Source organism: Salvelinus namaycush, chromosome 3 (assembly GCF_016432855.1).
Source record: "Salvelinus namaycush isolate Seneca chromosome 3, SaNama_1.0, whole genome shotgun sequence".
NCBI lineage: Eukaryota > Metazoa > Chordata > Actinopteri > Salmoniformes > Salmonidae > Salvelinus > Salvelinus namaycush.
In genome coordinates this window covers 67,054,197-67,066,212 of record NC_052309.1, presented here as the reverse complement: position 1 = coordinate 67,066,212, position 12,016 = coordinate 67,054,197, and the positions used below count along the sequence as shown (strand labels likewise).

General features: G+C 42.7%; 1 protein-coding gene across 1 annotated transcript in view; it reads left to right on the top strand.

Annotated features, from left to right (window-relative positions):
- LOC120035343 (LIM and SH3 domain protein 1-like) overlaps positions 1-12,016 on the top strand; it is a 41,157-nt gene that overhangs the window by 10,967 nt on the left and 18,174 nt on the right. The window contains exons 2-3 of the mRNA XM_038982126.1: positions 2,899-2,993; positions 8,035-8,119. Of these exons, the coding sequence (XP_038838054.1) occupies positions 2,899-2,993; positions 8,035-8,119 (180 nt within the window). The remainder of the gene's footprint in view (positions 1-2,898; positions 2,994-8,034; positions 8,120-12,016) is intronic.

Below are 12,016 nucleotides of genomic sequence, written 5' to 3'. Positions count from 1 at the left end.
TTTATTTATATATGTGTGTGTGTGTGTGTGTAGTAATGACAATTACAACAATACTGAATTAACACTTATTTTAACTTAATATAAATAAAATCAATTTCGTCTCAAATAAATAATGAAACATGTTCAATTTGTTTAAAATAATTCAAAAACAGTGTTGGAGAAGAAAGTGAAAGTGCAATATGTGCCATGTAAAAAAGCTAATGTTTAAGTTCTTTGCTCAGAACATGAGAACATATGAAAGCTGGTTGTTCCTTTCAACATGAGTCTTCAATATTCCCAGGTAAGAAGTTTTAGGTTGTAGTTATTATAGGAATTATAGGACTATTTCTCTCTATACCATTTGTATTTCATATACCTTTGACTATTGGATGTTCTTATAGGCACTATAGTATTGCCAGCCTAATCTCAGGAGTTGACAGGCTTGAAGTCATAAACAGCGCTGTGCTTCAAGCATTACAACGAGCTGCTGGCAAACGTAGGAAAGTGCTGTTTGAATGAATGCTTACGAGCCTGCTGCTGCCTACCACTGCTCAGTCAGACTGCTATATCAAATCATAGACTTAATTATACGAGCCTTAGTTTCCTGATTTGACCATATTAATGACCTATCATTTCGAATAAACAAAATGTTTATTCGTTCAGTGAAATACAGAACCGTTCCGTATTTTATCTAATGGATGGCATCCCTAACTCTAAATATTGCTGTTACATTGCACAACCTTCAATGTTATGTCATAGTTATGTAAAATTCTGGCAAATTAATTACGGTCTTTGTTAGGAAGAAATGGTCTTCACACAGTTCGCAACGAGCCAGGCGGCCCAAACTGCTGCATGTACCCTGACTCAAGAAGTGACACAATTTTCCTAGTTAATGTTGCCTGCTAACATGAATTTATTTTTACTAAATATGCAGGTTTTTAAAAAATATTCTTGTGTATTGATTTTAAGAAAGGCATTGATGTTTATGGTTAGGTACATTGGTGCAACGATTGTGCTTTTTTTGCGAACATGCTGTTGTTAAATCATCACCCGTTTGGCGAAGCTGAAGTAGGCTGTGATTCGATGATAAATTAACAGGCACCGCATTGATTATATGCAACGCAGGACAAGCTAGTTAACCTAGTAATATCATCAACCATGTGTAGTTAACTAGTGATTATGTGAAGATGGATTTTTTTTTTTTTTTTATAAGATAAGTTTAATGCTAGCTAGCAACTTACCTTGGCTCCTTGCAGCACTTGCGTAACAGGTGGTCAGCCTGCCACACACAATACAGTCTCTTCGTGGATTGCAATGTAATCGGCCATAATCGGCGTCCAAAAATGCCGATTACCGATTGTTGTGATAACTTGAAATCGGACCTAATTAATCGACCATGCCAATTAGTCGGGTCGACCTCTAGACCTGATGAATACCCCCAGCTGTAATGCCCTTCTCCCACCACAGGGACACTGCACAATTTACTGTGTGTTTGAATGAATGTATGTTTGTCTATCTGCTTCAGTGGGCTGTCTTACTTATGTGCTTTGTGTGTGTAGGCAAGTAGTGGAAAATGTTTAGTGAGAGGAAGAGGGAGAAAAAGGAATGGCTGAATAGAGAATACCCTAGAGCCACGTTAATAAGGACTATCTTTCTCTCTCTCTCTCTCTCTTGCCTTCCCTTGACAGCAGGAACGGCCAGATCATTGCCTCACTCCCTGGCGTTGCTCTCATCCTCCCCTCGCTCTCTCCCTCCTTTCATGTTCCTTCCTCTTTCCCTCCAGCCTCCCTCCCTCGGTCCCCCTCTGAACCCTCGGGCCACAGATCAGCCTGCTGTCGAGAGAGAGGGAGGGGGTGTGAGACGAAGAAGGATAGGCCTGTTGTGAATATAGATAGAGGGAGAGAAGGAGACCCAGGCTTGCAGAGATGAACGGACGGAAAGGAAGAGACAGGGTCAAATCAAACTGAACACGAATCTTTTCCAGCAGTCAGTCATCCCATCAAGAACGCTCAATGTGTTCTGTTGGCAGTGTTGTGAATGGCTATGGGTGAGTAGGGTCAGGGCAGGGAAACTGGTTCAGTCACTAGATGTGTTTCTGATTAACATTAGATCTCCACACAAGGCCAGGAATATCAAGGCGGCGTGACTTTGAGGCCTTGATCATGCTGCCAGCTAGGTTAGCAACCTTTCAGGACGTTTAGCTCTTAATTAAACACTTTGTGTGTCCTCAGACATTTGCGTCATTGTGCAACCTCTTCAGAGAGTGGCTGACCATTACGAGTGGCGTTTAGTGGAATACCAAGATGGTGTGCTGGATGCCTGTGGCAGTTGGAATGACTTTTCAAACGCACACAACTACCTCTCCATCCACCATGGTAGAAGGACTTTCTGACAGGATGCTCAAACCAGCAGGTTTCATCTCTAAAACATGATCAGAACTGTTCAGGGATCCTCAATGCTGCTGTGTTCTATGAGGGAGTTAACTTTTACAGAAGATGGGTGGGGTGTCATGGTGGACGTTTGCAGTTCTCTCTAAAAGTGGATGTGGCTCTGCTCTAAACGGTGTCTAGTCAGCCACTGGCATGGGTTTTGCAAACACGCCACAGGTCCCGTGACTTATAAATAACCGCTGTGTAGACATGCCCAGAGAAAGAGGAAGTTGTCTGGTGACCCTTAACCCCTCTGCGCCTGGACAAACAGACCTCTCTCTTTCTCCAGTCTCCCTCTTTCCTCCAGCTAAAAAGTTGATTATGGTCTTATTCATCCACATATGTCACTTCCTGGTGTGAATATGCTGTGTGGTTTAGGTCCTCCATGCTAGCATTGAGAACAGTGAAACTAATGTCTAATCTCTCTCCCTCTCTCTCTCTCTCTCTCTCTCTCTCTCTCTCTCTCTCTCTCTCTCTCTCTCTCTGACAGTACTGGCACAAAGGATGCTTCAGCTGTGAGATCTGCAAAATGACTCTAAACATGAAGAATTACAAAGGCTTTGAAAAGAGACCATACTGCAATGCGTAAGTAGTCCCCAAACCTGTGTGTGTGTGAGAGACGTAATAGAGGTTCACAAAAGGCTCAGGAGTTCGTCCCTCTTACCAAACAGAAGTGGCTGATTTAGCCTATTGCAGAAGACTGGTCCAGAGACTGACCCAAGGTGGTGTCTGTGATGTTCCAAACCCAGCGGTGTGTACTTCAGAGCAGTGTAGAGGCTCCTCAGTTCCTCCCTTCCTTATTTCCTCATCTCCTCGCCTCCATTTCTGTGTCTCTGGCTCACCGAAGAGAAGGGCTGGGTGTGGGAAAGGGCATGCTTACACCCCTCTCACACACCCCCTCCTTGTCAGGGGGCCAACAAGGAAAATTCCATAAGTTCCTCAGCAGTGACACACACACCAGCCAACTCATGCTTCACACACACACTCCCACTCAAGCCCACGCTCCTACGGCTGGTTAGGAATCCTTGGAATTCCAATCTCTCCGCTCCAATCATTTTTGATTGTGTGTTTGGGGAAAGAAGGCGTGGACAGTTAGTGACCCCCTTCCCTCCCGTACACACAGTTAATGACATGCACTTAATTACACGTCTGGCTAGGAAAACACTCTTTAACTAATGATACACCCTTGCAACCTTCTCCTCCGCTTTTCAATATGTTTGTCCATCTGTCTCTCTGCCCAGAATCCAAACAAGAACACACACACACACACACACACACACACACACACACACACACACACATACACACACACATTCATTTTGAATACTGGAGAGTAGGGATTTTACCATGAACTTCCTACTTCTCCAGTCACTCTCTTTAGATCCCATTCTTTCAGAGAGATCATGCGGATATGCCTTTAGCAGGATAATCTCGACTCTTTCCTCAGACCTCCGTTCTCGCTATCCCTCCTTCAGGAAGCAGGCCCCTCCAGACTGTTTATTGCTCTTCTTTCCGTTTGTGTAAATCCCCTATTCGTTAGAGTAAACCCCATCAGCGGAAGAGACTCCCCGGCTCCAATTCTACTATAACTGTGTTGTGGTTCTACTGTGATCATAGCGTACTTTTCTCTCTCTGCAGTGGATAGAAACCTGTTTGTTTTCACTGAACACTGCCCACCCACAGCTGGGCTGAGAATCACAGGGTCCTGATTAGTCGGCCAGCTCACAGGGGGATTGTAGGAGATTTTAGGAGGACGGACAGATTGGAAATTCTTGATGATTTGTTTCCATGGAGTTCGAGAGCGCCTTGGGCAAGCTACTGTCATACCGTTGTTGTTGTTCTCATGACCCCTGGATTCACAAACGCTGTAAACAAACTTTAATTGAATCAATAGGGTTTATAGAGGCCGTTTCACCTTGACCAGTCCCACCATGTTCCATAGCAGGCAAATTCAAATCTGGACCTCCAAGTCAGTTCCATTGTTGATTAGGCCTGGGAACGGCAAGGGACCTCGCCATACGATGTTATCACCGCACTTAGGTGCACTTACAATATGTATTGCGATGCACGATTCTATATGTATTGCGATTCAATACCGATTTGATGTTCCAAAAATACTGCTCTGTGTGTGTCTGCTGCAGAGAGACGCGAGAGCATGAGAAAATAACTTATGATCAGTCATGGAAAGAAGTGCTGAAAACATGTTGGCTCACTGTTTTAAAAGATGGAGGACAGGCTATTGGGTGAAAATGATTGGCGTTTTGGCGCAGGTACAGCCGAGTAGCACTAACTAACCCTACCTAGTTTTTATTTTCTATGTACAAATCGATACTTTGAGTCAAAGTACTACTGCTGAGTATCTTCCTTCTTATCGGTGACTGTGACACCAGGTGGGTGAAATGAATTGTCAGGACGGGTAGAACAGAAACCCAGCAGTACTCCGGACCTCCAGGCTCAGATTTGAATAGCCCCCGTTCTGTAGTAACACAGTAGGCAAGTTTTACTTTCAAATGGTGTGTAACTGTATAGTTAATGAATAACAGAAGTCAACTCAAGCCATTCTTTCTGAGAGAATGACACAATCCCAGTGTTGATGCAGCACTGGTACTTTCCACAGTTTGCCCAAGTGCTCAGTGCTAGGCCCTGATCGAAACTGACTGGATAAGAGCCCAGTCAGGGAAATGTCTCAGCCAGACATGTCTTAATATTTTAGCCTCTGTGTAATGGCTTCTGTCATTCTCCCTGTGTGGACGTCAGTCAGACTAGAATTTACAGCGGCTCGGTCTTAGCTCCGTCTCTCTGTGTTCTGCCGTCTACACCAGCTCAGTCCCATAGATAAAGCCAGAGGCTTACTACACATCTACTCTATAGTACTCTGCCCCAGCCTACCTCAGAGTAGCTTCCATTGATGTTTTCCCTGACCACGATCCAGGGTCACATCAGATATTCTCATCCCATTTTAAGGGGTAGGCTAATTAATTTAGCATTGAGGATAAACTGATCCTAGATCAGCTACTTTGTCCTTGAGTACCCCTATGGACAGGAGTGGGTGTGGCCTTCCAGAAAGTTATTTTACACCTGCTCCTAGTTCCACTTATGCCAGTAACCCTTGCTCTCCAGTAGTGGGTTAGTTCCTGTTCTATCATGTTGACTGTAACAGTGCAATAACGTGTGTTTGTGGCCGTCATTGATAGCAGAGGGAGGCAGTGTGTGACTCCTAACCTTGTTACACTGCAGCCTGACAGACAGATGAGTGTTATTGGCTACTGACTCAAGACTCATGCATGTACAGGCATTACATAGCCTTCACACACACATTCTTGTATAACTGGTCCCCACAAGTATAGTTAAACTCGTCCGTGCGCACACGCGCACACACACACACACACCAAAACAAACTCAAACGCACAATGAGTATCAAGTATCTGTGTGCCAGCTGCACACTCGTCTCTCTGTTCCATGCTGCAGCAGCCTAAAGCACAAAAGATGCTCTGTAGAGCACACACTGGCCACACTGGCTCACACTCCCTCTCTGCTGTTTGAGCTGAGCTGTGTGCGGGTTTAAAAGTGCTTGTTAGTTCATTTCTCATTCCTGGTAGTAGATAATTACACGGCGTTCTTCAGAAGGCCTCATTGTTTGAGGCTTTGAGCTCGTCCGTCTCTCTACATCAGTTTAAGTATAAATTCAATTACCAAGTCGTCAAGGAAACACTAAACATATTGCCTAACTGGGATACCCCGAGGCAGGGGGGGAGGGGGATTGGGGTCGTCCCACCCTCTGGTGCATGCTGGTTAGTGGAGTCCTTATGAGCAGCTAGATTCAGTTGAGGGAAACACAAATGCTTCGTTTGCAAATTATGTCTTGGAGTGTGCCCCCAGCTATCCGTAAATACATAAATAAATAAAGAGAAGAAAATGGTGTCGTCCTGCTTGCTTAATATAAGGAATTTGAAATGGTTTATACTTTTACTTTTGATACTTAAGTATATTTAAAACCAAATAAATACTTTTAGATGTTTACTCAAGTAGTATTTTACTGGATGACTTTTACTTGAGTCATTTTCTATTAAGGTATCTTTACTTTTACTCAAGTATGACAATTGTGTACTTTTTCCACCACTGCTTTTTCAACACCTGCTATGACTCTCAACCAGACATTTAGTAACCTTGAAAGAAACAGCCCCCCACAAACGCGTACCCTCCTGCCAGTCACCTCTGGCCCCCGTTGACGGGGACAGGAGACAAATAGAAACTGACTGTGTTCTGTTAGAGATGTCATCTGTCTACATGGGTTCCTAATTCACCCTTGAGATGACCTCGAACAATGACTGAGGTTTATTTGAGCTGCCTTGCTTTTCTTCAAATTCTAGACCTCTTCAAGTCAAATCTGGACTTTGAAACCAGTTCTGTTGCTTTTTTATATCATTCTTCCCTTCTTACCAGGGACTGATTTTAGACCCGGGACACCAAGTGGGTGCAATGAATTATCAGGTATAACAGAACCAGCAGTAGTCCACACCTGGTAGGTCAGATTTTAAATATCACTTTTCTAGACCAGTGTCCCTTTTCTAGACCAGTGGTTCTCAAACTGGAGGTCCCGAAAAGGTTTTGGGGGGGTCATCAGTGTGAATCTGAATGGGGGGAAAATAAAAAAATTTCCCCCTTCATTTTAATATTCTCCATTTACGTTTGTATTTTATATTGATACCTTTGCCTATTTGACCTGGTTACTAACATAAGCTTACAGTATTGCATCAAATGATTGTCTCAAACATCATCTGTGCTTCAGAACCAACAAGTTGTTCGTCTTGATTGTTGACCAATGACCAGTCATCAGCATTGGTGTGCAAAGGCGGGGAAGCGTATATCCAGATTAGTGACTAGAAGGCACTTGCCTGGCAAAAACAGTACGTTTATATCATCCACATAAAATACACTTCAGCAATCTGTATTAGTCGCGTCTTTGCAACAGCAATAGGCTACCTGGTGATTTCATTGATCATTTTCATATTTCAGATGGGCCTAGTTTGAGTGTGTTGTCGTTATATACCTCAGTGGTGGTACTCGTATGTCTGAAGATAGCTGTAACATCACACTACCTTCAATACTTATGGGACGAAGATGTAACATTCTGGCAAATGAATTACGATATTTGTGAGGACGAGGAAAGCTACAGACAGATCATGCTTCCTCTCCGGTCCTGTAACCCGCGCTGCATACAGGTATGATGCTGCATGGCCTGGACTCCAGAGAAGTAACATGTAATCCCTCGTTCTTATTGGCTGCTAACATGAATGACATTCAGTTCGAAATGCAGGTGTAAAACTCATTTCTGTGTCTGACGTCTACAAAACAACGAAACACGACAAAGTCTACACCTGTTGTGTTCGGCGCATGTGACAAATAACATTTCATTTGATTTATCTTGTGTTTTAGGGCTGTAATAACGGGTTACATTTGCGCAATGCACAGCGATTTGTGCACGTGCGTGAGAGCAGGTCGCGGGCTTTGAACCACGCTCTTTTTGGGGGTCGGCGGTCAAAAGGTGTGAGAACCACAGTTCTAGATGGTGTGAATGCCCTGTGCTAATGTTTTTTTTTCCTCCCTCTCCTGTGCGTTTTTACAGACACTACCCCAAGACAAACTTTACCTGTGTGGCCGACACTCCCGAGAACCTCCGCCTCAAACAGCAGAGCAAGATGCAGAGCCAGGTAACTAGCTACTCACCAGAACACACACACACACACACACACACACCCTTCCTATTCCCTTTTACACACAGGTAATCCCAGTTCACAGGCCTCATAAGACCGTCAGTGTGGAAGTAATTAATGATCCTCATATTGAAATTGTTTATGATGATCTATGATGCTGTAATGATCTATGATGATGCTCTGGCTCTAATGATTTATGATGATGCTCTAATGATTTATGATGATGCTCTAATGATCTATGATAGGGCTGGGCAGTATACCGTATTTTACTATATACTACCGTAATTTCCGGACTATAAGCCGCTACTTTTTTCCCACGCTATGAACCTCGCGGTTTATACAATGACGCGGCTAATTTATGTTTTTTTTTTTTTTTTTCACAAGATTCTTGCCGCCAAAAAACTGAGCACCGTCACATAATGTGACGTAAATCGAGCGCGCTCAAACTTGCCATCATTCTGATTACGGTAGTCATTTTGTCACCCTCATCATGGCAAAGACACGGAGAAATGCATATGATGCAGCTTTCAAGTTGAAGGCGATCAATCTGGCTGTTGGAAAAGGAAATAGAGCTGCTGCACGGGAGCTTGGCCTTAATGAGTCGATGATAAGACGTTGGAACTGTGCAGATCCGACTGAAAGCCAAAACAATCGCCACCGCAATGAAGTTTGACTTTCTTGGTAGGCTACTGTTTACTGCTATTTATTTTTTATTTTTGTTACAAGCCGTGTTTCGTTAAAGCCTATTTATTTTTGTTACAAGCCGTGTTTCGTTTAAAAGCCTATTTATTTTTGTTACAAGCCGTGTTTCGTTTAAAGGCTGTGTAAAGTTCATTTGTTTCAATGTACCGGTAGGCACTTGCGGCTTATAGACATGTGCGGTTTATTTATGTACAAAATACATATTTGTAAAAAATTCAGTGGGTACGGCTTATATTCAGGTGCGCTTAATAGTCCAGCAATTACGGTAGTATTGATGCAGGGACCGGTTTGGGTTTTTACTTTACTTTCTATACCGGTATTTGAATGCTTGGTTTGTTAATTGTGATACGCCGTGTGTAATGTCAATTTTTATAGTTTACTTCGTTACTTGAGTCATCTCTCTCCACTCTTTCTCTCCGTGCCACTTTCCACACAGACCTAGCCACGCCCCCTGTCACTCAAGGAACGCATTCGATGTTCCTCAACCACGAGACACTTGCGTTTGGTCTGCATGGTCAATGCAGCACATGCAACAATGTTGACGACAACAATGCTGTTTTCACTTTGCTTCTTAATATAAATCCACTAGCGTTCTAGAATGACACTTAGTTTGTGTTTCTTACATCCGCAAACAGCTAGTTTGTATTTTCTTAGCAAGTTGCCCTAAATCTTGTGAGACTCTAATTGTTAGTTGCTAATGCTAATAACTAGCTAATAAATGTACTGAGTAAGAGCAAACGTAGCTAGCTAATACAGCGATGGTGTAGACCTAAATCAGCATGTTTGTGCCACCGTATCTTCTAAATCAAAATGGAAAATGCAAAGCAAGAATATGTTAGCTACATGAAGTAGCTAAGAGAACATGCAATGTAGCCAAAGCTTATAGGGTCCGCTAGAAAACACATATCAACACTTTAGTTCCTACCCTGTCACAATAACTCCTCCCTGGCATTTTAATTAATTGTCATCTCAAACATCACTGTATTCAAAGTGCCCACTATTATATTCTAACTATAGAATTACAATAGTCATTCTATTTCCATGATACCAACAGTTTTGCTCTAATTCGCAAGTCAAATCGCAATTGCAAAATCTGGTTAAAAATAAGTCCTAGATTATTTGCCCATATCGTGCAGCCCTATGTGGCAGTGTGAAAATTATCACAATTGAGCAGTGGTGTAAAAATACTTTCAAGTACTACATATATATTTTTTTGTATCTGTACTTTACAATTTTTTATTTTTGACAACTTTTACTATTACTTCACTACATTCCTAAAGAAAATACTGTACATTTTACTCCATACATTTTGCCTGACACCCAAAAGTACTCGTTACATTTTGAATGCTTAGCAGGACAAGAAAATGGTCCAATTCGCGCACTTTTCAAGAGAACATCCCTGGTCATCTACTGCCTCTGATCTGGAGGACTCACTAAACACACATGCTTTGTTTGTAAATGATGTCTGAGTGTTGTCTGAGTGTTGGAGCATGCCCCTGGCTATCTGTAAAAAAGATAATGGTGCCATCTGGTTTGCTTAATATAAGGAATTTGAAATGATTTATACTTTTACTTTTGCTATTTACTATTTCAAACCAAATACTTTTAGACTTTTCTCAAGTAGTATTTTACTGCGTGACTTTTACTTGAGTCATTTTCTGTTAATGTATCTTTACTCAAGTATGACAATTGGCTACCTTTTCCACCACTGCAATTGAGTGCAGGAAATGCAGAAATGCTAAAAGTGCTGAAATTTGTTTTGGTTGAATTGAACAGTATAAAACCATCAGAATGGAGAAATACATTCGAATTGATTTCAATGAGTATGTGTTGCCACCCTAGGATCACTCACTACTCATAAAGCAAATGTACAACTTTTATTATTCAAAAACTAAAAATACGGCCGTCCATTTAAAAAAAAAAAAAAAAATTTATATATATATTTTTATATTTTCTCCATATCGCCCAGCGATATGATGATGCTCTGGCTCTAATGATCTATGATTCTCTAATGATCTATGATGATGCTCTGGCTCTAATGATCTATGATGCTCTAATGAGCTATGATGCTCTAATGAGCTATGATGATCATTCCTATTTGTGGAGACATTCCTTTAAACTGCTAGGATTTGTTGTCTCTGCTCTCACATGTTAGCATGTAGTCATCCTCTATCTTCCTGCTTGGTTCTCTGCCTGTGTCGTTGCTGATTCTCCTCCAGTCATGGTTCTCCTTTTCCTCCCCTCCCCCGCTTTCTCCTCCCACTCTTCTCTTTTCCCCTCTCTTTCGTTCATTCATATTTTACCTCCCCCAGCAGAGACAAAGTCCCCCCCCCCTCTTTATGACGAAGAGCCTGTCTCTATTAGCATTCCCCTCGTTTCCTTCCTCTTCAGATTTCACTTTTATCTCTTCCTCGTCCGACCTCCCTCCCTCCTGTATCAGTGTCTTTCTGTCTCTTCCTTTCTCTCTCTCGTTTTCTTTCTCTCCCTCTCGTAAAGTATTGTAAAGAGGTGTAAACAGACCTCCCTACCCTGCTACCATAGCAATAGGGTTCCCGTGGCAACACTGCGGGCAGTGGTGAGGGGATAGAGAAGCGGCCCCAGTTCGCCACACACACACACACCCTCCACCTCCATTCGCCACTCTAACACTCGAATGATGAGCTAGCATGGACACACACACATGGACGTACAGTAGCTAGCGACAGACACACACACACACTTGCATGTTCACAGTTTCCGAGACACACGGACAGTTTGAGTCAGAGGTTATTTCCTGTCTACTCCTCTAATACTCTATGACAGGGCCTCTGCTACGGCCACACACAGTATGGTCAGGAAACGTCTATGGGAGGCTCACAAAGGACCCTTAGTCAGCCACAGTTACATGGTGTATTCCCCACACACACTTACTGAACTCACACAGCTACATTTATAAATCCTTTAGTTTATATTAATAATCATGTTCTCAAGTGTGATTATTATACGTATTTAGGATCACAGGTTATTAGTAGTTTGTTGAACAGACTAACACCCCATGTAGAAAAACACCATCTGTGCCGGTCTCTCTCTTCCCTCTGATCCCCCCCCCCCCCCCCCCCCCCCCCAATATATCTCACACACTCTTTCTCCACCAGCTCTCTTTGCCACAAGAGTTATGTGGACTGGAAGCGATAGTCCGACTCAGTCCTGATG